Raw genomic sequence first — 25,483 nt, forward strand, 5'->3', positions numbered from 1 at the left:
GTGGCTTCTGATTGGCTGCAGGAGCTTCCTGCACTCAAGCGGAAGCCGCGTTGGACGTTCGGCTTCTGAAAAATGCTCGCAAACTGGAACACTTACTTCTGGATTAAGGAGCCGATTTGTTCAGAAGCCAAGCCATTCGAGTACCAAGGTTCCACAGTATGTGACAACTGCATATTCCTGCATCGCTGGGGGCTAGATGATCCTTAGGGTCCCTTCCAGCTCTGGATTCTATGAATGCTTCTCCCTGGTATTAAACCTGTGCATAGAGGAATGCATGAAAGGGGCTGCTGCTTATTTCCTTGACCTAGTGCCCTCCAGATGTTTTGGCTACTCCTCCCCATCAGCCCAAGCCAGCATGGCCAATGATCAGGGATGATGGGAGTTCTAATCCTGGGTTGAGGAAGTCTGGAATCAAATTGAGACATTCACCAAGTTAAACTGGGAGAGATGGGAGAGCAATCCTGGGAATGACACTGGAATGGTGACGGGGAGGGGGCAAGCCCACTCATCCTTAAAAGACAGATAGATAAGACAAAATGAGTAGACAAGAGTATTTAGCTTTGGAATCTGAAGGAGGTAAGCTTCAGTGTGCCTCCAACCAACCATTTACTTCAAGTCACATTAATGTCCCTGCAGGGAGCACCAATGAAGTTGAAAAGAATCTAACTGGTTGAATACCCAGAAATAGTCATTATGAGGCTGGGGAGGCCCTAACACCCCAACCAATTCACCAGCAAAAAAAAAATGCTGCCATTTCAAACACTGTTGTCCAGATTCCTCCAGAGAATTAATTTTCAATCAAAAGATTTTGGGCCATTAGGCTAATAATGGAATGTAGGAGAATGAGGCTTAATGGTGTCTCTCTTAGCCTGAGCAATCCCCTACTTAAGTTACTCAATGAGGGAAATGAGATTGAAAATATTCAGAGCATAAGAGATGTTGTGCTGGGTCAGACCAAAGACATGTGTCCCAACAGTCCAGAGATACTTGGGATTTGTCACAAATCAATAATTGCCAAGGAAATTCCTAACTTTTGGCCCAAAGTTTTGTTTCTATTGTTTAATTAAATGCTACCTGCCACAAGTTTTCTTGTGATCAGCCAGCCCTCACTACCTCTGCATGGCCCTCTGATGTCAAGAGCGGCTCAGCCTTTGTGTGGGTGCCCCATGTGGTGAAGCTCTGAATTGCAGGTGGCAGCTTCCCTTGTTGACTGCCTTCAGGTCCTGGACTGATTGTCTCCACCCACACAGGCTGGCCATTGGATCCTTCGGCACAGAAAGGAGTATCATAATGCTTCCTGGTCGGATTGAGCCTTGCAAAAGGACTTCTCCGGCTCTGCTGTGTTCCTGCACTCTCAGTAATGGTTTTGTCCCAAGTTCTAGCTTGCTCCTTGGTCCTGATGTGATAAAGAATTAGATGTGATTCTGCTGTGAGTCTGAGCATGGATGAGGAGGAGACAGGACACTTTGAAAGGAGCCCTGAGACCATGATATTACTGATTACTACCTGCATTTATATCCAACTTTTCTATGTAGCTATTTCATTATCACAATCACCCTGAGAGGTCCGATAGCCTGCAAAATAGTTGCATTTTCCAAGGAAGCTTGGGATTGCAGCACCCTGGAGACAAGGGGGAATGCCTAGAGTTATGCTCATCAGAAGACGCTTGGAGTTTTGGGGGCTTGCAGGGGCACCCCAGGGTGCCCCAACTGAACTCTGGACCCCCTACCAATCACCACTAGATTTGGTTCCCACTAATGTGCCAGGAAGAACGAGAGAACCCAGCTAATTGCATTAACTTTTTGCCGATGGATGTCATTGGACCATAATTCCTGTCCACCCAAAGGACTGGCCATGCTGGCTGGGACTGAAGGGAGTTGGAGTTAACCAGGTAAAAGGTTCTCCATTAATGACATAACCCTTTCTTTGCTTCCTGGAAGCTGCTGATGCATCGGCTCCATTGACCAGCTCCTAGGTCTACCTTCCCCCTTGACTGCTTCAGCACTTGGAGCATGGACTTCATGTTGCTGAAGCTGTTGGACAGCTCCTCTACTGGTCCAATGTCCTATGTAATAGTTATTCATAGGGCTTTCTGGGCTTGATTGGACCGCTCCCCTGCTTCACCCAGCAGGATAGGGGTAGGGCATTCTGCTGTCAAGGAACTTATCTTCAGGGCAAATTGCTGCTGGAGACCCCTCCTTACTTCTCCTCCACATGGAGAGAGCATTGGAACTGGCTTTGAGTCAGAGATTTCTAGTGCTTTGAGCATCAGCTGGAAATCACGTTACATGTGGCCTCTTTAAATTCTCCACTTTATTTGCACGCAGGGAAACCAAATTTCCCAGGGAGTGGGGATAAATTCTCCAATGGTTTCTCTTCAATTCTCTGGAAGACCTCTGATATTTCTTTCTTATAAAAGCATCTTCCATGTATATTTGTACCCTGTGGGGTCATGGCAGAACAGCTGACTTTGGCATGGCACAGGTGCTGCTCCCCTCCTCAAAGGCTTTGATTGTGTCATCGTTTCCCGTGTGCTTCCATTTTAGTATTCTATCCAGATGGAAAATAAAAGTGGTGACATGATCTCATTCTTTCACAAACCCGGGGGAATCTTCGCTTGCCATTTCTGTATCTGTGAAATTTCACAGTTCAGGCTTCCGAGAAAGTGGGAATGGAAGTTTTCAAACACAGCTCATCATTGGGAACGGTTTAGCTCTTTAGTTTGAAACCAGAAGTACTTGGTGTCCAGTGCGATAATTGATGTTCTAATGGAGGGGTGGGGAACCTCAGACCTGGAGACTGAATGGTGTCTTCCAAGCTTGTCTGGTCCTCAGACTGGCCCAAGTTCACCCATCAAGCTCCATGGCTGAGTGGGGACGTAAACACTGATCTCCCAGGTCCTAGTCCAGCACCCTAACCCTTATGTCATCCTCTCATTGCTGAATTCCATAGCTATCTGGGGACAGTGCTGGGAGGACACTCACACCACATTGTTAAGACTTTATTTGGAAGTGGGCACGATTCCCTGATCATCGCACCCCCCCCCCCACTTCAGAAGGACTACTAAAGCACAAACAGCCCTACTGATATCATCATTGTTATCCCGTAAGGAAATCTGATCTCTCTTGTAAAGGAAGCTGCATAACTCAAGCAAGATGATTTATGGAGTTGCTATGGAGCTATGGAAAGTATGTGCAGGAGGAGGACAAACTAGCGGCCTTAGAGAGCCGTAGTCAGCTGTAATAAGGAAATGGGGGTGGTTTGGCAGTATCCAACATGACAGCTCCACCAGGCCTCTGCAAGGGATCCTTTGATAAAAGATTTTAGGCATCTCCTTTTAGAAACAGGCATCATGGCGCAACTGCTTTTGAGGAAAGGGTGTTGCATTAATTTCTCATGGTACCCAAGTGAGCTCCATGCTGGGTATTGCTTTATGTTAATCAAATTTTTACAAAAGAGGACACAAATGCCTGACAAGCAAAGAATCCCCAACACTGTGAGAGTAAGCTAGGCTTTCCAGCCATTCATAATTTTACAGTCTGTTCATATATCGGGAGCTCTCATCCTAATACTATTGTGGTTGTTTATTAAATTGATAAAACAGCCTTTGCCCAAAAATCACAGGGCAGTTTACAACAGAAGAAATAGGCAGGAGGAAGTTACTATGAATGACATTGGACTGTGTGCACTGTCACAAGAGGTCTCTGCCATGATTGTCTAGACTGCCCTTCTATCACAGAGGTGAGGGACAGGCCAAAGGGAGATGTTCTGGCTGCCTTTGTCTGAGCTGTAGAGCAGCAGCTCATGCAAGAGGTCCCAGGTTCAAATCCTGGCATCTCCAGGTAAATCTTGAAATGTCCTTTGTCTGAAACCCTGGGTAGTCACTGCCAGCCAGTGTAAACAACACTGAGCTCAATGGACCAATGATCTGGTTTGATATATGGAAGCTTCCTATGTTCCTGTAATATTGACCATCCATGTGTATTCATATCTAGCAGGGAATTTTTAAAAACAACAACAACGAAGTGCTATTGGGATGTACTGATGAACCCTTTTCCATTCCATATCAGTTTCACATACGGTTAATTGTAGGTCCATTCCATCATTATTTTTTGCTAACTGAAAAAAACCACACATTATGTACATATTCTCTCCCTAAAATATGCATTCTGTGTCCTTCTCAAATGCATTTCCCCATAAAATATACATTTTTCTTGTTAAATATGAATTTTTGGGTATGCTTTCCAAAACCAAGACTGCATCACAAAACTCAGAGAGAAGCGCATCAGCCAGCTGGTAGCTGCGTTCTGGTCTGCATTTGAGTTCAGGACCATCTAAGTAGATCAGTTGGATTTAAAATGTGAACTGAACCAATTTATCCTCTATCCCACAGTATTACGATCTGTGATGTAGCCATCCCTCCTAAATGGGTTGTCCGCACTAGAGAAGACACTTGTCACAATGACTTATTGCATGCAATGCTATTTACCTTCAAGACTCTCTGATCTGTATTGCTACAATGGCAATACAAAGACCCCCTCTTCTTTCAGTGACAGCCCCCTGAGGGCTGTTCCCTGAGGTGGTTGTCACTTGGCAATGAAATACCCCAAGGTGACTCCCCACTTCACCCTTCAATAACAAGTGAATCACAGCAGCCAAGTCCTTCTCTGCCAGGTAAACAAATTAACAGTGTGTCACTAATGACGCCTACATCTGTTGCTTGGTATTCAGATGCTTGACATAGCAGGCCGAAACAAAGCAACGTGTGTGTGTGTGTGTGTGTGTGTGTGTGTGTGTGTTGCAGACAGCAATTGTTATTTAGGTCTGCATGGATTATTCCCACTTACTTGACTAATGGAGACACAAAAACCTGCTGATGGAACCAGGAGAAATGACAGTTGTGGCATTGCCATGTAAGTGTGTGTGTGTGTGTGTGTGTGTGTGTGTGTGAGAGAGAGAGAGAGAGAGAGAGAGAGAGAGAGAGAGAGAGAGAGATTGCCTCTCCCACAGATGCCTGCAGCACAACAAGCCGTTTCTGCTTGAGAAGTAGGGAGAAATTGCGCCTCTTAGCTGAATTGTGTTTTGATTTCTTGGAGAATATCCAGCTCTTCTCCTTGGAATCCCCCGTCATCCTCCAACAACCAGCCTTCTCATAAATTTAATCTTGTCTAAATAGCACAAGCTGGTTGTTGTTGTTGTTGTTATTTAAAAAGAAGGTCTCCTTCTCTAGGCCATGGGGGTAAGATTAAGATTCCACAAACTGGCACCTTTTGACTAATGCACTATGGAGAGAGAAGAGAAGAGAGAGCATTGAACAGATGTCTCTTATCTATACCATGGTGGGGGTGGAGCAGTTTGGCCCTTGAGTGTTTTGATTTGAGCAATGTGCTCCTGCAGATGTTTGTGCTCTGACTGCTCCTATTTGTTAGGGACAATTCCTCTTTGCCATTACTGGACTCTGGTAAATTGCTTCCCTATGTTTTTGCTTTTGCCTTGTTCAAACATGGTTAGTACAAGCTGCTAGAATTGTCATCCATTATCTTCCACACTTCCTCCAAGATGTTCATACATGGTCCGCCCCACCCCCCTCCACATCCTTGTAAAGTAAGTTAGGCTAAGCAATTTTGACCAGCCTCAGATTGTCCAGTGAGTTACATGGATGAATGGGGATTTGAACCTGGATAAGAATGTAAGAAGGATCCTGCTGGTTCACACCAAAAACCTATCTAGTCCAACATCATGTTTCCCTCATTGGCCTCTGGGAAGCCCACAAGAAGGACAGAGGGACAACAGTCCATTCCCGCTGCTGTTTCTCAGCTACTGACATTCAGAGATACATCTGGTCTGCTTGGTCCTAGCCCAACACTCTAACCACTATTCCACAATGCCTCTCTTTAAGAGTTGCCATCCAGCAACATTTAACTGCATCCCCAGTCCTCTGGAAGTTACATCTCTGAGTGGTGGTGGTTGGATGCGTTCATCTTGCCTTTATAACACCTGTTGAAGTTGACCCTTGGTGGTGGTGAGGAGAGACATTGCCTGATCAATATTCAACAAACTGTATATCAGGTGATACACAAGGGTTCAATCCTGCTTTTTCAGGGTGCAGGAGCAGGAGCTGGCTGATGTGCCCAAATCAAGAAGGATTGAATTCCCTGCTCATCTGCTGAGGAACTAAGGTTCAATCTTGCTTCCTGCAGGGCTCAGGAATGGGGACTGGTTTGCATGTCTGAACCAAGTAGGATTGAACTTTCTGCATATTAGCTCATGAATGAGGGTTCAGCCCTACTTCCTGCAGAGTTTGAGTGTACCAGCCAGTCCCCACCACCATGTGTTAACTGACTGCTTTCTGCCACCATGAATATATGTGTCCCACACCTAACACCACATATTACCGGTACATCAGGTGTGGGACAGGTGAGCATGGTTTTGTTCTTGCAGGCAAAATGGGGAGGCATGGAAGGCCAAGTTTGACCCACAGGCTAGAACTGCCCCATCCTTGATGTAAATACTAAATTGGTATGCAGTGCACCACTTGCCATTTCATTCATTGGACATATTGGTATATTTACTTTTGTTGGTTATGTCTTCTTAGACAATTTGTTGTAGCAGTTTTCCCTGCTGAATTCTTTAACCAAAAGAATAAACACCATGTTGGCTTTTCAGACCAGGGGAGGGCAGGCATTTGCAGAGTATGTGAAGATAGCAAGTGACAGGCAAGAGCAGAGCCTTCAGCAATGCATTATGTTCTGAAGGGTCAGATAGTGATCTTCCCTACAAGGGCAGGAGTGATGCAAGGTGAATGTATCCTGTTTTCTTCTGTGAAATGCTGGAAGATAAGTACAGGTGCATTCCTTAAGCTAATGACTTGATACACCAGAAACCAGAGGCTCTTCTATATATCATATAGGAAGCTGCCTTGCCCATCTTTCTGAAGGACCCAATCCAAGCATGGCTTGGAGCACGAAAGGGAAACCTGTGGTCCTCCAGATGATGTGGGCCCCAGCCCCAGCCAGCATGATGATCAAGGATGCTGGAAGTTGTAGTCCAGCCACATCTAGATGGCTCTTGGCTCTTGATATGATGGGATGCATAGCCTACTGCCCCTCCCCATACACCCTTAGGTGTTTGTTGGCCATGCAGCACCTCGCTGCAAATGAATGAAAGGGTTCAGGGGTGCTGTTTCAAATCTCAGTGGTGGGATGGGTTGAGATTCTTACAAAGTCCTAAAGCAGGGTTGGTGGACCTGTAGTCCTTCCAACATGGCTGAGCTCCATCATCTGACCACTGGCCATGAGGCTTGGGACTGATGGGAGTTGGTGGCAGTAGTGCTTCTGAATCCCAGTTGCTGGGAGGCGAGCCTGCTCTTGCACTCATATTCTGCTTGTGAATTTCCCACAGTCATCGGGTTGGCCACTGTGAGAACAGGATGCTGGACTAGATGGGTCATTGGCCTGATCATAGAAGGTCCTTCCTATGTTCTTATGAGTTGGTGTCCAACATGATCCTCAAGGCCCCTTCCAATTCTACAATTCTATGATTCTATGAACATCTGAATATCCACAGGTTCCCTGCTCATGCCCAACAGCCCTGCTCATGGATATATTCAAGACTGATTTGTTCACTTATTTTTTAAAGAAATAATAGTTGACTTCAAGAGAACATAAGAAGAAGCTGCTGGATAAGGTAAGGATAATCTAGTCCAGCATCTTGTTCCACAGCAGCCAACCAGATGCCCAGGGGAAGCCAGCTAGTAGGCTCTGAGCACAGCTGCCCTCTCCCCACTTGTGATTCCCAGCAATAGGTGTTTTGAGGCATAGTGTCTCCAAAAGTAGAGGAAGAACAAAGCCACTGATAAGCTTTTTGCTCCATGAATTTGTCTAATCCTCTTGTAAAGCCTTTCAAGTTGGTGGCCATCAATATTCTATATGGGGGTGAATTGGTAGTATTAATTTCGGTTCTATTTATTCTCAACAAAATACTCTTCTTCAAAAGAAAAAGAAAAACAGGAACAAATATTGTTTGTTTACAGGGTGGAGCCGGCACTTACCCGCATCAAAGAAGACAGGAAACGGATCATCCTTCCAGCTATTGACAACATAAAGTACAACACGTTTGAAGTGCAGCAATACGCCAATGCAGCTCATGGCTACAACTGGGGACTCTGGTGTATGTACATAATCCCACCGCAAGACTGGCTGGACAAGGGGGACGAGTCTGCACCCATCAGGTGACTTTCTGCAATTTCATACCATTGCTGCTTTACTGCTGAAAGATCTTTAATCCCAAGGGCTGATCTCCCCACAAAAACAACACTGCATGCTGTGAGAGGGGATGTTGTGTGCCTTGACGAATTTAAGCCACCCCATCAGATGCATCAACCGCACACCACTGTTCTGAGTTGGCCGAGTCCTTGTGCAACTTTCAGAGCTGGTGTCAGCGCAGCATTCTGTCTAGGCATTATTGGGATAACTGTGTCCAGTTACTGGTTGGAACCCTTTTGTATGCAGAGTGAGAGGCATTTTTGCTAGTGAATCTTGGTTAAAGAATCGTAGAATCATAGTATTGTTGAGTTGGGAGGGACACTGAGGGTCATCTGATCCAGTCCCCAAAGGGATCAAACCTGTAACCCTGGCGTTATCAGCACTACACTCTAACCAACTGAGCGAAAGAGTCGACTTGCTGCAATCCCACACAGATATATGCTTGCAGAGTAAGAAAACAATGAAGTAGTTTATAGTAGGAAATACATACGTTGGATAGAAAAGTTTCTAACCTAACTAGCCAATCTGGAGAAGAACAAAGGCAGCCATACTAGCTCCAAGTTGACCTCTCATATTAAGGTCCAAGAGAAAAGTGTGAGAGGAGCAGTAAGCTGTAAAAGAATGCAACCATATCAGTCTAATATCAGATACAGAGGTCAGCTCAAGAGGTTAAAAGTACAGGTACAAAGATAGTCTAGGAATCTGGATGCCCCTAATTCTATCTGCCTTAACCCATACAAAATCCCTCTTGTCCAAGCTGAGTTGCACCCAAACTTCCAGCAGGCATTACTGAGTTCCTATTGAGGTATGCACTCCTTCAGAAGGCCCATCACTGACCCCTAGGGCCCCTTGGTTGTGATCCTCATAAGAACCTAGGAAGCTGCCTTAGGCAAAGCCCGTCCAGTGGTCCATGTAGCTCAGTATCGCCCACACTGTCATTAAGAAACTGCTTCATACTGAGTCAGGCCAGTGGTCTAGCTAGCTCAGTGTTGTCTACATTGACTGGCAGTGGCTCTCCAGGGTATCAGATCATGGACATTCACAGTCCCACCTGGAGGTGCCAGGGACCGTCTGCACGGAAGACAGATGATCTACCACTGAGCTATGGCCCTTCCCCCTCATATTCGCTACTCCTACCGCCTGATCACTTGCCCTCTCCATGCAGTGAGAAGACTCAGGAACTGGAGCTGCTTCCTCCACCTGTCCTGCCTTCTTTTGAGCAGCTGTGTGGCTTAGGGACAGAGGAAGAAAGGAAGGAAATAAGCACCAATGATGAGTATGTGGGCTCACACAGAATGGAGCCCCTATGATGGCATCTTCCTCACGTACCCCACAAAAAGCAATCTTTCTTCTGCGACCTTTCTGCTGGCCACTCTGTCCCACTCACATCTTGGCTGGGAAGTCAATAGGGCTGGAAAAGAGATCCATACAGGGTTTTTTTTTTTTTTTTAGTGTGCATCTACCTAATTTGTACTCCCTGAAGCAATATGTGGACCAAAATGCAGCTATGCATATATATATGTTCATTTCAAGGGGTAAAGCAGCCTGGGGGAGGAGATCCAGATCCAAGCAGTGGCTGTGAAAATGGGTGGAGCTCCTCCCCTCCTGACAGCTGTTTTTCTCTTCCAAAGGCCCTTTACCTGATTCATAGTTTGCAAATTCAGGAGCTGCAGACATTTCATACCACCCTCCCTCCGTCCGTGTGTGTGTGTGTGTGTGTGTGTGTGTGTGTTCTTACACATATTGTTCCTTCCTCCTTTCCCCATTAGAGGCAACCCTATGCCTGAGCAAAGGTTCATAAATGATGCAAATTGGGCTTTAGCCTTACTTTTCCTCTTATCGCTGCGAAACAGAGGGACGCGACAGCATTCATTTTATTTATCTTCAAGCGGTGCACGTCTGTTATCGGGGACCTCCTGCTCTTTGTGAAGCCTCAATATGCAGGCAGGTAATTGCTCAGGAAATCTGAATGTCCCTTGATAAACCTGGCCAGCTTTTCTCCTTCCCCTTTCAAAGAGCAGCCACTATTTCATTCACTGGGAATGTTCTGCTATTGATTCCAGTGGCCAGGGAAGCGGAGACTACACCAACTTAATCTTTGGTCTCTCTCTCTCTCTCTCTCTCTCTCTCTCTCTCTCTCTCTCTCACACACACACACACACACACACACACACCTCTTCTCTTCTGAATGGCTCCTCCTTACTGTTGGGATTCTGTGTTGCCACAGATACGTATTATTTTCCATTTTACCTGTGGAGAGCCAGTGTGGTGTAGTGGTTAAGAGCGGTAGACTCCTAATCTGGGGAACCGGGTTCGCGTCTCCGCTCCTCCACATGCAGCTGCTGGGTGACCTTGGGCCAGTCACACTTCTTTGAAGTCTCTCAGCCCCACTCACCTCACAGAGTGTTTGTTGTGGGGGAGGAAGGGAAAGGAGAATGTTAGCCGCTTTGAGACTCCTTAAAGGGAGTGAAAGGCGGGATATCAAATCCAAACTCCTCCTCCTCCTCCTCTTCTTCTTCTTCTTCTTCTTCTTCTTCTTCTTCTTCTTTACCTCCATTATCCACACTCCTCCCTTCATTGCCTTCTCTTTTACATTGCAGGCTTCTTGGGATGGAGGGTTGCATTTATTCTGTACATCACCATGCACATTGGCAGATGGTGCTGATGATTGATAAAGTTTGAGAAGTTGGGCTGAGATGAAATCCCCATATTCACAAACTGTGAATTGAAGTAGCGACGGGGAGGCATTTCAGTGATTTGTGTGCGTGTGTGGATGGTGAAAGTCAGCAACATTTTCAAGGGATATATGCCGTTTAGTGGTGTTTTTCCTCTACCACCTCTTTTGGTTTGGCCACCACCAGCATTAAGACCTTCTCACATGCTTACATCATGCTGTAGCAACATGCTGAAAAGCACAGGGTGGGCAGGGGCAGGGAGCTGTGACTCCACTGTGCCACTTGTGGAACAGCAAAAACTTTTTTAAAAAAGAAGTCAAATGAGGTAATAAAAACAATCATTTTATTATTGATACCCCACCCATCTGACTGGATTCTCCCAGCCACTCAGGGCTGCTTTCAGCAAAATATAAAAACATAATGAATCACCAAACATTAAAAACCTCCTGATACAGGGCTGCCTTCAGATATCTTCTAAAAGTTGTGTAGTTCTTTATCTCCTTGACATCTGATGGGAGGGTACCACTGCCGAGAAGGCGCTGTCACTACTTTTGCCTCCAAGTAGTAACTCCCCCCCCCCATGAAAAAACCATCCCCTTTTCATTCCTAACTGCGAAACGTCAAGCCAGAAGTTCACAAAGCCATAGGATCTGGGAGTGAAGCTAAGCAGGCAGACCCTCATGATGTGCTGGATTCCTTGTTCACACTCCCTGCCACGCAGAGATGGCAGACTTTGGCACTCAGTGGCATAAGACTTGAAGAACACAAAAGAAGCCTGCTGAATCAAGCCAACAGCCCATCTAGGCCTGTTCTCATAGTGGCCAACCAAATGCCCGTGGCCAACCTGACTGCAACAGCAACTCTCCCCACCTGTGATTCCTAGCAACAGGCATTCAGGGGCATACAATGGTACCTTGGGTTAAGTACTTAATTCGTTCCGGAGGTCCATACTTAACCTGAAACTGTTCTTAACCTGAAGCACCACTTTAGGTAATGGGGCCTCCCACTGCCGCCGCACCACTGGAGCACGATTTCTGTTCTCATCCTGAAGCAAAGTTCTTAACCTGAAGCACTATTTCTGGGTTAGCGGAGTCTGTGACCTGAAGCATATGTAACCTGAGGTACCACTGTACTGCCTTCGATAGGAGAGATAGAACATGACCACCATAGCTAGTAGTCATTGATAGTCTGTACCATGTTTTGCAAATCCTGATGATTGGTTGATTCAAGGCCATGCACTTGCAAGCCTCAACAATCAGCTGCTAGTTGGCAGTTCCTAAGTGCTGGGATTTTGCCAGCTCCACAGCCCACCTTTCACCCTAGCTGCATATTTAGCTGCCCCACACCTGATATCATACACCATAAATGGTTTACCCAAAGCAGCCTCAGAGGCTAGACAGGGAGGCCTAATTGTCCATTGGGCTGCTTCCCTCCCCACTCACCTGTTCTCCCTATTGATGGACTGCTCTGTTGCATTCCATTATCAACACCTCCTGGAGCCATTAGTCACCTGTCTCCAGTCAGGCTCGCCTCTGCCTTGAATTTTTATCTCCTTATCCCAGCAGTAGTGGCCTGTTAAAACAACCCATACGTTTCTCACCGATTGCTTAATGTACCATAGAACGAGGCAGGTGATGCTCCATCAAGGTGCCACACGCCAGTATTCCACCATCTCCGCAAAGTGTGTTTTGACATTCTCTAATTTATCGAAATGAGTTTGCAGTGAAACATGGTGTCTTTCTGCCCATCCTATCACAAGCTCTCCCTGCTTCAATGGCCTGAGAAAACTCAGTTGTTGTTTTTTTGGTGCATATTAAGTCTTTGTTGACGTCTCGCCGACTCTCTTGACATCCTTTTGACTTCAGTGGTGCGGGTGTGGATTTGTGTCACTTTGATTCTAATCAGAAGTTACTTCTTTCCCCTCCTCCTCCTCCTCTGTAAAGACATCTGGGAAATAAAATCATACCGGTGTTTGAGCAGCAAAAGAGACAGATGGCAGGCCAATTTTCCCCCTCCTCCCGGATTGTCAGATTAGATTAAGGCATTAAGGGAGACAAAATCTGTCAGAATAGATCACACCTATGATCCATCTATTCCCACACCCTGTCTGTCAAGAGCAAGGTGTGCTGGTTTCTTCACACTCAAGAACTAATAAAGACCAAGTATATTATCCCTTTGAGGACATTATCAGACCCTCCAAGTGTCCCTATTTCCCAGGGACAGTCCTGGATTTATAGAAACTGTCTTGGTTTCTGACTTGATCCCAGAATGTCCCACTTTTCCTTAGGGTGTTCCTATTTTCATTGGAGAAATGTAGGGTATCCTGCCACTGTGGGAAGATGCAAAGTCACCAATAGCACAAGGGCAACCCTAGCTCACCACTTTTGTCTTTGCCACCTTGGACAGCAGCATTCCCACTGCTCCAGAGGATCTCAAGCTGTGCTCGCTGAAGAACATCTTAAAGTAATTTACACAGATTGACTGCACAATCTCTCCCCCGCCCCAGTACAACAATATTCATTTGCAGTGTAGCACTTGGAAAGCTCCAGCCCTGCCAAAACCAAAAGCCATTTCATTGTTCCAGCGTTAGATGTCCCCGTGCTGATACTCTTCTTGATAACGCTCTGCACCCATCGGCCAGCCCATCAGATTATCCAAAAGCAGTTTGGCCAACATTAATCACCTTTCCCCCTCTCTCTTTCATTCTCTCGCTGCCTGTATCTGTCTTCCTCTCACTACCAGCTGGGTGAGAAAGAGTGATTATAAACAAAATAGATTCTGTTTGATTGATTATGGCTGTGCAGGTAGACACTTCTGACTTCCCCCTCACCCTTGACATTGCCGACTCAGACATGTTTTCCTTCACCTCTTGGGATGGGGAAGCAATTTGATCCAGATTGAACATGGGACCTTGTGAATGCAAAGCGGGTGCTGCACCACTGAGCTGTGGCCCTTCCTTGTATGCCCGGGCACCACGAATCCACCTCCATCAGGACATATTGGTAAATCCAATGTTTTGGGGGGTTAAAAATAGGCCACAACAACAATGCCACGGTGAGTTTGACTTGGCATTGGGTAGCCAAATTAGGGAGTGCTATGGCCCTCACCACTGGCAGAGAAACAGAGGTGCGGGGGGAGCACACCGGCCCCAGTGGCACAATCTTGGTGGGGTGCCATTGCGGCTGCCACACCCCCCCCCCCCCGTGCTGGGCATCACACCCCCACAGGTGGTGCACCTCGCCCCCGGGATGCGTGCCAGCCATGCCCACCCCTTCTCTCTGCCCCCCCCCCCCGCCGGAGCCAGTGGCCCTCAGCCCCGATGTGGATCTATGGAGAGAAGCACTTCCCTGTGGATCCCTTTCATGGGATACCCCACCACCAAGGAGGGGAAAGCAGAAGCTCACAATTCCTGCTTGGCCAAAGACTAGGAACAACAACAACTTCTTCTTTATGTCATTATGTCAATAATGGTCAATGGTCAGTAATGAGGCAGGCAGACACACCTTGCTAGGAAAGGCATTTTGCAAATGGGGATTATCATCCACAACTGCTGCAGCAGCAACAAGAACCCCAGCTTGCAGAATGACAGGCCTCAGCCCAATGAATGCTGTGTTTAAGTCCCACTGAATCAGATGAACAGGATAACCATGACTCACAAAATGATTTAGCCAAAATGATTTAGGCTTGGCTTGGAGCAGGGGTAATGATGAGACGCAAAATCCTTGCCAGCATAGCCGGTTGTCAGGGTTGAAAAGAGGGATGTTGTTGTTGTTTAGTCATTTAGTCATGTCCGACTCTTCGTGACCCCATGGACCAGAGCACGCCAGACACTCCTGTCTTCCACTGCCTCCTGCAGTTTGGTCAAACTCATGCTGGTAGCTTCGAGAATACTGTCCAACTATCTCATCCTCTACCGTCCCCTTCTCCTTGTGCCCTCCATCTTTCCCAACATCAGGGATTTTTCCAGGGAGTCTTCTCTTCTCATGAGGTAGCCAAAGTATTGGAGCCTCAGCTTCAGGATCTGTCCTTCCAGTGAGCACTCAGGGCTGATTTCCTTCAGAATGGATAGGTTTGATCTTCTTGCAGTCCATGGGACTCACAAGAGTCTCCTCCAGCCATGGAGTTTTCTTGGCAGGGATACTGGAGTGGCTTGCTGGTTCCTGCTCCAGGTGGATCACGTTTGGTCAAAACTCTCCACTATGACCTGTCCATCTTGGGTACCCTGCACGGCATAGTTCATAGCTTCTCTGAGTTATACAAGCCCCTTCCCCACGGCAAGGCAGTGATCCATGAAGAGGTACTCTACCACATCTGGAGGCCACAGGTTTCTATCCCTGCCTTCCAGCCTTGGGCAGCAATGCTGTAAATACTTACCTGTGAGTAAGTCCCATTGAATTCCTCTGAGTATTGCTGGTTTTCTTTCGTGCTACATTTTCAAGCAGGAGCAACACCAGGCGTCAGATATAAACACGCAAGATGAGCCCGATTGCAGCTTCCTTTTGTATGCATTGAAGTTTATTTCAGAACTTTGCTTGATCATTATTATTTTTATTGTCATTACAAGCCACAATAGACTTGGCAGGAGGATCTCTGATTCAATTTATCAGTCCTCCGTGCATTTTTTTATTATTATTAAACACAAGGCAAATTGATTAGAATGTTTGCTGCATGTTGGTAAAATATTACTTCCCTGGTAAGAAAGCTGCTGTTCTTTTCTTTCTTTCGTTCCTTCTTTTTATTTTTAAGGTGGTAATAAAGTTCCATTAGGGGAAGTTTTACAACCAACATCTAATAAAGGAATGAATTGAATCATTGCTTGAATAAAGGGGTAATGGGGCTCTTATGCTCTCATTGTTTTTGGACCAAGGCTGGCTGTTTACAAGGGCTGTGTTGGCAATTTTGTAGTTCTCTTTTGGAGCCTCTCTCTTCAGAGTAGGGATAGAGAAGAAATTGAATTCCGTTTGAGTTCGAGGGCTGATCTACCTATGTAACTTGTGCTTTCCAAAACAATACACAAACCAAATCACAGTCAGGGTCTCAGGTAGCTATCCTCTCCTGTCACCTGTTATCTGTCTGTTCTTTTTCAAAAAAAGCTAAGAAGGCTAAAGATTGCACCCAGGACCTTCTATTTGCAAAACATGTCCTCTTCTTCTCAGCAATGCTTTCTCCCCAACTGTATCACAGTGGTTTGTATTTGGATAGAGAGGCTGTAGCCTCTGAAGGAGCTGCCAGGACCTTCTAATCTAAACCATGGGTAGGCAAACTAAGGACCAGGGGCCGGATCTGGCCCAATCACCTTCTAAATCCGGCCCACGGACGGTCTGGGAATCAGTGTGTTTTTACATGAGTAGAATGTGTCCTTTTATTTAAAATGCATCTCTGGGTTATTTGTGGGGCCTGCCTGGTGTTTTTACATGAGTAGAATGTGTGCTTTTGTTTAAAATGCATCTCTGGGTTATTTGTGGGCCATAGGAATTTGTTCATTCCCCCCCCCCTTCAAAATATAGTCCCCCCCCCACAAGGTCTGAGGAACAGTGGACCAGCCCCCTGCTGAAAAAGTTTGCTGACCCCTGTCCTAAACTCACTTCCATTGTAGCAAGTCAATTTAACTTCCTTCTGAATAGACATGGGAAGGACTGCACTCTTTTCACATTGCAATGGAATATAGGAAGCTGCCATCTAGCTCAGTGCCATTGTCTAAACTGGCTGGCAGCAGCTCTCTATGCAGGTTGTCTTTCCCAGCCCTGGATTGAATTTGAGACCTCCTGCTTACAAAGCAGATTATCTACTCCTGAGCCCTTTCAGATCTAGAGTTAGGTTTTTGCTGACTCACATGGACTGGGTGGGTGGATGCTGTTAGAATTCCTGCTTCATGATTGCAGTCATGGGATTGTTGTCTTTCACCTGACGGTGTGTGTTTTGACTCCACAAAGTGGGAAGTGACGGAGACAGGATGTTTGTGTTACTGTGTTCCGTGAAGTGGGACTATTGTCCTTTGTTCTTTCTCTTTGCTGTCTGATGCTAGAGAGAGAGGGAGCCATGTTGCAGTGCTCTGTGTGTATTTATATGTAAATTATGTAAATTATATGATGCATGGATATGAAGTTCATTTTGACATCACATGGTGTGACTTGGGTTTGTGTGAATATGCCCCTCCTTTCTTAGAACGGGCCTTTTCTGTGGTGGCTCCTCGATTGTGGAATGCTCTCCCCAGAGAAGCTTGTCTGGCACCATCATTACATGTTTTTAGAAGCCAGGCAAAAACTTTCCTCTTTACCCAGGCCTATGGCTATTAATCAATAGCCTGTGAAAGTGTCGGGGGGAGGTAAAAACATAGTAAGAAGTATATTGTTTTATCATTGATGTTCTGTAATGTGTTTTTAATGTTGTACATCGCTCTGGGATCTTTTGATAAAGGGCTGTATATAAATTGCATAAATTGTTGTTGCTGCTGCTGCTGCTATTCCAGAGGTGCATTGTTTGAACCCTTTGTCCTTCGTTTGTCCTTGTTTCCCCTCATCAACAGGACACCAGCCATGATTGGTTGTTCGTTTGTGGTGGACAGAGAGTACTTTGGTGAGATCGGCCTTCTTGACCCTGGAATGGAAGTTTATGGGGGAGAAAACATTGAACTTGGTATGAGGGTGAGTGACACATTATTGGTTTTGTGGACTGTAGATCAAGTAGGGCTTGAAGAGATAAGAGCTCTCGGCTTCATGATTTAGCCTTGCTTGGACTAGGCCTTTCGGTGTTAACTCATTATTTGAGCCTGCTTGACCATTGACTGTTCCAATTGCTTTATGGTGTCAATCGCAAGCACAGCATGCAGCTAGGGAGTAAATGGGACTGGAGTCAGGGGGGATCAGTTCCAAATAAATCTGTCTAGAAACAGACTGTGAGACATCAGAGTAGTGGTGGGTTTCAACTGAGAAAGCCAAGATCCCATTTCCTGATCACCTATAAAACTCACTTGGGCAAGTCACTATCTCTACCTTGCAACAGATGTTGTGAGGGTGGAGCAGAACAGCTCTGTGTGTTTCCCTGAGCTCCTTGGAATGATAATTAGGGACCAAACATAACAAGGAGGTGCCAGACAGAGGCTCCATGCACCTAAAATGGGAAATATAGATTGGTTCACATGATACTGCCAGAAATGGGTCAGGGGGCAGTCACTGAACAAGAGGCGAGAGCAGGAATCATCAGCTGACCTTACAACCCACAAATCAAAAGTCAGTAAATGCTGTTGTTGTCCAGGTAATGTCTCAGCTATTAGCAAAGAACTATTATAGTTATTCGGGGTCAAGAGGAGTTCAGTGACTAGTCTGTGTCAGCGGAGTCTTTCAGGATCTCAGGAACTGTTGCCCAGATATGTTCCCTCCTAGCTTTCCGTACGATGGCATCTGCACAACAGCTGGCTGGAATATCACCGGGCTGGCTGGAATATCATCAACTCTATGAGACATTTAAACAGTATAAGAAGAATGGATTTGCTATTGAACCCTATAAATTTGAGAAGGAAATAGTGAATAATAATATGAAGATAATATCAAAGATGTACCAACTCTTCCTTGACTGGGAAGTCAAGGAGGAGGAGGTTAACACAGTTATGATTAGATGGGCTCAAGATATTGGACGCCCTATAATGCTGAATGAGTGGGAAAACCCTCTGGAAAACAACCATGAAGTTTACGGCATGTTATAACATTAAAGAAAACATGTTAAAGATGCACTATAGGTGGTATCTAACCCCATCAAAGCTCTCTCCCATCAAAGATGTACAAAAACATAGCAAACAACTGTTGTAAGTATGGGGAAATTAATGGAGACATGTACCATATGTGGTGGACATGTAGAAAGATTAGAGAATTTTGGTGCCTTGTTTTTGATGAGCTGAAAATATCTTTGGGTTAACCTTTCTATAAAAAAGCCACTCCAGTTTCTACCCAAGGAACCTCCTGATACCAGCTGACGGGAAAATGAAGAGGCTACCGCTGCCATCCCCATTGCTTCTCCTCTGGCCCAACCCAATGAAGAAGCAGGCTGGCTGGAAGTGATGTGATGACAGTGAAGCGAGAGGATTCCCCAGATGCTCCCAGCATCTGCATAAACATCAGGATGCAGCAGCAGCAGTGAGGAAAGGTCCCAAGGCTCTAGGAACAGAGACTGGGAATGGGTCTGTAGAGGCTTTGCAGTATGAAGACAGAATGAGAAGAAAGGAAAGGAAAACGGAAAAAATATGTCATAGAACAGAAGGATTCCAATGAAGGAGGAAGGAGCAGGGAAGGATATGGAACCATGTCTGGTTTGGTCAGCACAGTGGTGAACCAGGAAAGGGAGAGACCGAGATGGAGAAAGAAGTGCAAGGTTATAGGGAAGGAACCAATATACTACAGAAAACTGTGCGGTCTTTTGGCAGGCGGTGTTACACTATGAAAAAGAAGGGTATCTAAACTCAAGTGGTAAATTTCCCACCAGCGGTCTCTGACAGGGAGAGACAACCTGGGGCTCTAAGAATCCTGAGAACCTCATGTAGCACTTTTCTGACAGCTCCTTTCTTAATGTGGAGGTGGGGGGGCCTGCATTCCCTACAGCTGAAATGAACGGGGTGCTTTGCGTGCAGATGTGTGTGCAACTCTGCAGTTCTCCCCCCCGGTCCTACTTGCACCCAGAGAATTACTTCCAGTTGGGCAGCTACCTTGAGGTGTGCATGACTGTAGATGCCTGGCACAGCAGCCAAAGGCTGATACATAATTAGTGAGCAAAAGCCAAGCCCTTGAGCCCTGGAAGATGCAATTGTGCTGAAACGTAGACGTTGAGCAGAGGGCTGTTCCAGAGGGACTGGTTCTGGGGTCCAGCAGCATCATAGAAACAGTTGGGGCAAATGCCTCTGGAGAATGTGGCTGGATGCATCTGACTCTCAAATTGCTGCCAGAGAGCCGGAGCAGCTAAATTTGGCGCCTGTCAGCTTTCATCCAACTCCCTGGCGTAGACCGGGCTTAGCATATTCAAGATTGCTTGCTATGACTTTTTTTTCTCAGAGCCTGCTGCTAAATGTCTCCTTGAAGGTAGCAGGATGATGTATCAGTGGTCAGCACTTTTAAAGAAGTAGTCTGCGGCACATTAAACCAGGCATAGGCAAACTCCAGCCCTTCAGATGTTTGGGACTACAATTCCCATCATCCCTAGCTAACAGGACCAGTGGTCAGGGATGATGGGAATTGTAGTCCCAAACATCTGGGCGGCGGAGTTTGCCTATGCCTGCATTAAACGATAGGTTATGTTTTGGTACTTAGGGCTGGGCAGCAGGTGGGTATGAACCCCCCAGGTTTTTTGGGGAGGGACATGGGCAGGATGCATGCTATGGTGGGGTTCTACTCCCCTTTGACACTGTTGGTGCTGCTCATCAGCTTGATAGTCTTTCTCAGCCCAATCAGTTCTACTTCCCAGAGTGCTGGTTCTCCTAGGTCTTCCAAGAAAAGAGAAAGAGAGAGAGAAGGGACTAGAGGGCTTTTGAGATTATCACCAATGTGGTATGGACTTTGGCAGATGCCTGATAGTGATGACCCCTAACAGCAATCTGGAATCAGGAGCCCTAAGTTAGGTATTGGTTGACTATAGTTAGGGAGGAGGACCTATAGCATTCAGCCTAATTTAAGTTGGCCCACAAAGGTGGATTGGAAGAGGGAGCTTCATAGATGTAGTTTTTGTGGGAATGTTCAGGGAAGCAGGAGAAGATATATTGTTTGATTATATCCTTTCCAACTTGTGTTAACAAGTTCCACAATTTAGCAGAGTAACATTCCCCTTTTTAAACTTGTACAGTGGGTGCGTTTGCTCAGGCTTGCTAAAGCCTCTATAATAAGTTTCCTTTTGGTAATTCCCCATTCAGTCCCTCATAAAAAGATAAGACACAACACAGTCTTCTATAAAAGTTTAAAAAGAGTTTACTCACACATTGTGCTGGTCCCGGGGGTAAGGTACCGTGGGTGTAGCAGAGTCCACACGAGGAGGGGCGAGGTCTGATGCAGAGAGCCGGGCGGGGAACAGGAACGCTGGAACAGAAGGCTGAGCAGGTAACAGGAACACCGGATGGTCGGGAACAGGAGGCCGAGCAGGGAACAGGAGTACCGGATAGTCAGGAACAGGAGGCCGAGCAGGGATCAGGAACACAGGAAGGTCCGAAGCCAACAACGACATTGCTCCCGCAACCTGGGGCCGGGCTGACTGGGCTTTTATCCTCTTCTAAGGCCAGGGGCGGTCCCGGCCCCCAGGAGCCCCGCCTCCTCTGGCCTTAAGGCGAGCACTCCTCCTGGGGGCAACCAGTTCCCTTCGCCTCTCTGCCCTAAGCCTCTGCAGATCAGGAGAGGCCGAAGGGTTACTGGGCCCTGGAGGAGGCTCACCTGTGGCCACTGAGTCATCAAGCCCCTCTGGGGCCAGAAGGGCTTCACCTGGGGCCAGCTCCTGATGCACTGCCACAGGTGCAGGCTCTTCAGCATCTAGGCCTTGCCCCAGTTCAGCCGGCCCTGGAGGCGGGGACTCCTGTGCAGGCTGGGATTCCTCTGTTTCATCCTCCGAATCGGAATCCCAGGCCATCACACCCATTCTGTTCACAATTGGATCCCAGAAGGCAGACTTAGCTTAGAAAAGTAATATACTGTACCTGGAAACTATCCCATAAGGAGACAGGTCCTTTGTCCTCTCTTGACTGGAAGCCAAGAGAGCATCTTAGGCTAAGCAGATGTTGCTTCTTTGACGAATGTAGTCAGAGAGAAAGAGATGGTGGCCAGTCCTATGCTTTTGTTACCTGCACAGGTGAGGCCACGCCCACCTCTAGTCACATGCAGAGGAAGTCTGTCCCATCTTAGGAGAAACAGGAAGCTCTGACTGGCTGGTCCAGACATCCCCTTTTATGTCCACTCTAGAGATGTACTTGACTGCTCTTGTGTTTCACATCCCACAGTTTTCATAGAAACATAGAGTTGGAAGGGACCACAAGGGCGTTCTAGTCCAACCCCCTGCAATGCAGGAAACTTTTTGCCCAATGTGGGGCTTGAACCCGTGACCTTGAGATTAAGAGTATTGTGCTGTATACCAATAGTAGGGAACCTCAGTCCCCTGAGGGTCAAATGCAGCCCACCAAGCTTCTCCATGTGGCCCTCAGGTCTTCGTCCAGGATGCCGCCTGAACCTCAAAGGTTCGCCACTGGGTGAGCTGTACACCTACCCAGCAGATCCTGGCAGAAGGGCAGACACTCCAAAAATCTGATGCGGAGAATTTCAGAAGCATCCCCAATTTCCTTAGTCTCATTGTGGCTGCAAACTGCAATGCTAGTCTTAAAGACTAGGATGGTTTCAGTACTGAACATGGGTGAATCCATTGCCAATCCTGTGAGGTGAATCTGGTCTGCGATCCCTTGGATTCTGAGCCAGACTCACTGGTGTAGCTTGGCAACTTTGGGCATGACCTGTACTCAACTGCTCTGCCACCTGGGTGCTAGTTCAGAGAGAGGACCCAGTTATCCTGCTTCCCCAGGTTCTGTTTCAGCCACTGTGAGGATGTGCAGTTGCTCTGCCACCCTGAAGAGCCCTTCAGGCGCGTGTGGGTTGGGATTGCAACTTATTCCTTCCTTTAATCTGAAGGCTGCATTTCTCAGGCTCTCATGCAAGAATAGTTCAGAGCTAAAATATCACGGGGAGTGGGGAAGAGAAAGCAAAGGCTGATAGGAGCTAAAAATTATTAGCAAATGCTTAATAATGCTTGAAAATGCCTTTACTAATTAACATTATTTTACTGCTGAAGAGAAAACAGAAGGCTTCTGCTTGGTTTTGTTATGTCTGATAAACCATTGTTGAAATAATTTTAATCAACTGGAATCAGAGAATCCTGTCTAATTAATGAGACTGATTTCATTAGAATATTGCCTGGTGACCCTCTAAAATCCTTTTTAAACAGTAACATTTATTTCAGATAAGCTTTTTTTGTTGTTTTCCAGCTGTCAGGACAGTATGTGTCTGCAGGTGCATAAGGAACCATGCTCAGTAGCAGAGCACATGGCGAAGATCCCAAATTCATTCTCTGATAAGGAGCTGGTTTTAAGTTGCTAGCCCTTTGTAAATTTAGTCTCATGAATTAGAAGAATTCTACCACCTACATCCTAAAACCTGCATTTCCAGCTGAAATTAAACTGAGGAAGAAGAACCAACCAATTTGACCCAGGCATGGAGGCTAAGGCTGTCAGTGACCACTAGCCATGAAGGCTATGTTGTGTCATGTATTCTACTCAATATCAACCAAAAGCAGAACTCCAATGTATAGTTAGCAGAGTAAAAACGTAAACATGTTGCAGGATTCAACAAACAAACAAAAAAAACCACACCAGAGGCAATTGTATTTCACCCAGCAGAGCTTTACTGCTTGTTGTTGTTTAGTCGTTTAGTCATGTCCGACTCTTCGTGACCCCATGGACCAGAGCACGCCAGGCACTCCTGTCTTCCATTGCCTCCCGCAGTTTGGTCAAACTCATGCTGGTAGCTTCGAGAACACTATCCAACCATCTCGTCCTCTGTCGTCCCCTTCTCCTTGTGCTCTCCATCTTTCCCAACATCAGGGTCTTTTCCAGGGAGTCTTCTCTTCTCATGAGGTGGCCAAAGTATTGGAGCCTCAGCTTCAGAATCTGTCCTTCCAGTGAGCACTCAGGGCTGATTTCCTTAAGAATGGATCAGTTTGATCTTCTTGCAGTCCATGGGACTCTCAAGAGTCTCTTCCAGCACCATAATTCAAAAGCATCAAGTCTTCGGCAATCAGCCTTCTTTATGGTCCAGCTCTCACTTCCATACATCACTAAACAGTTCTCACTTCCATACATCACAGTAGCTTTACTGCTACTGAAGGCAAATGAGCATAATGGTCACAAATCCAATACATTCAGGATTGGCACTGTCCATAAGAAATCCAGCTGCAAAGAGAAATGCAAACTGACGTGTTGGAGACAGTTGAAGACAGTATGCCTCTGAATGCCAGTTACTGGCTATTCATCATGGGGAGCATGCTGTTGTCCTCATGTCCAGCCTGCAGGCTTCCCACAGGCATCTGATTGGCTACCATGCTAGACTAGATGGGTCACTGGTCTGATCCAGCAGGATTCTTCTTATGTTCTTGTGCCACACAGTGCCAAAGGCTGCCGTCTCTGATTGCTGAGTGAGGGCTGGGAGTGGGGACAAGAAATCCCACTGAACATCTCTGAATACCTATTGTTGGACATTCTCAAGTGGGGAGAACACTGTTGCATGTAACTGTTCTGTTCCAATCCCCCTAAGACAGTGGTTCCCAACCTTTTTTTGGCCATGCCCCACCTAACCACCTCTAAACTCCTGATGTCCAACCCCTGTGACATATAATTCTTATTATTCAAAAAGAGAACTCCTATTCACGTGGAGGAAGCCTAAAATGCCATTAACTGTTAATAACTCATTCTCAAATTGCCCCCCTTAAAAATCAAATTTCCCCCTTGTGGGGCATGTGCCCCACATTGGGAACCACAGTCCTAAAAGGTTCCAAGGGGGCAAAACATCTGTGCTCTGCCCAACTCCTTGCCCCTCTCCATTGCAAGCTGGACACATTATACAAATAAATTTGCACATTTCCCTACTATTTGCATGATTGCTACAGGATTTGCACACACGGGGTGGTATTCAGGCTTTACTCAGAGCCATGGAAGTGAATGAACATTACTCCATTAGGGACCATTGATTTTGGTGGGCCTGTTGTGAGTAAATGTTTGCTAAATACCACCCAAGGGATCTGAAAGTTGCTTTTGGGGACTTGGGAAGATCAGAAGCTGCCTTCTTTTTGAGCCACACCATTGCACTGTCTGCACTGCTTGGAAATAGATATCCAGGATTTAAGACAGGGAAAGTTCCCAGCCTTCGCCAGAGTTGCCAGCAATGGTGGCTGGTGCACTTTTGGACTGGTAGGGCCGGACACAGGGAGGCCCACAGTAGACAGAATCAGAGCCAATGGCAGGCAGAGCCAACACATTCTAATCCTCCCTGCTGAGTTCTACAAAACAGAGATGAAGGAGGTGACAGCCAGGGCCGTCTCCTGGACTGGTTGTATTAAAAAGGCAGTGTCCCATTCACTCTAACGGATCGGCTTCCAACAGTTGCCGAGATTTGGACCTGGGACACTCTACATGCGAAACATGTGCTCTGCAACTGCACCATGGCCCTTCAGTCTTTCGTGCCTCAGCTTGTCCAAAGGCAAGCAGAACTGGAGAGGGTTAAAGAGACAGAAATCAATAGCTCTAACAAACTGTGGGTTATTTACTCCCCTGACTCATTAAAAATAACCAGAGTGCCTGACAAGCCTTATATAAGTCCCCTTATTAGCGGAAGCTACAGATGCCCTTGATTGTTTAGAAAAGGGAGCGTATAAACATTAAAAGCATACTTTATGATTTGACCTAATAGAAAGAGTTTATGAGCCATCTTTTTATGGTGCGGCTGTTAATCATCCTAGTAAAGTGCTCTTTCCATCAGCTGGAGT

General features: G+C 46.4%; 1 protein-coding gene across 2 annotated transcripts in view; it reads left to right on the forward strand.

The window, feature by feature from the left end:
• GALNT9 (polypeptide N-acetylgalactosaminyltransferase 9) overlaps nucleotides 1-25,483 on the forward strand; it is a 197,562-nt gene that overhangs the window by 84,651 nt on the left and 87,428 nt on the right. For both annotated transcript variants that reach the window (XM_028710651.2, XM_028710652.2), the window contains 2 exons: nucleotides 8,033-8,230; nucleotides 17,466-17,583. In XM_028710651.2, the coding sequence (XP_028566484.1) occupies nucleotides 8,033-8,230; nucleotides 17,466-17,583 (316 nt within the window). The remainder of the gene's footprint in view (nucleotides 1-8,032; nucleotides 8,231-17,465; nucleotides 17,584-25,483) is intronic.

The sequence above is a fragment of the Podarcis muralis genome, chromosome 16 (assembly GCF_964188315.1).
Source record: "Podarcis muralis chromosome 16, rPodMur119.hap1.1, whole genome shotgun sequence".
Lineage (NCBI taxonomy): Eukaryota > Metazoa > Chordata > Lepidosauria > Squamata > Lacertidae > Podarcis > Podarcis muralis.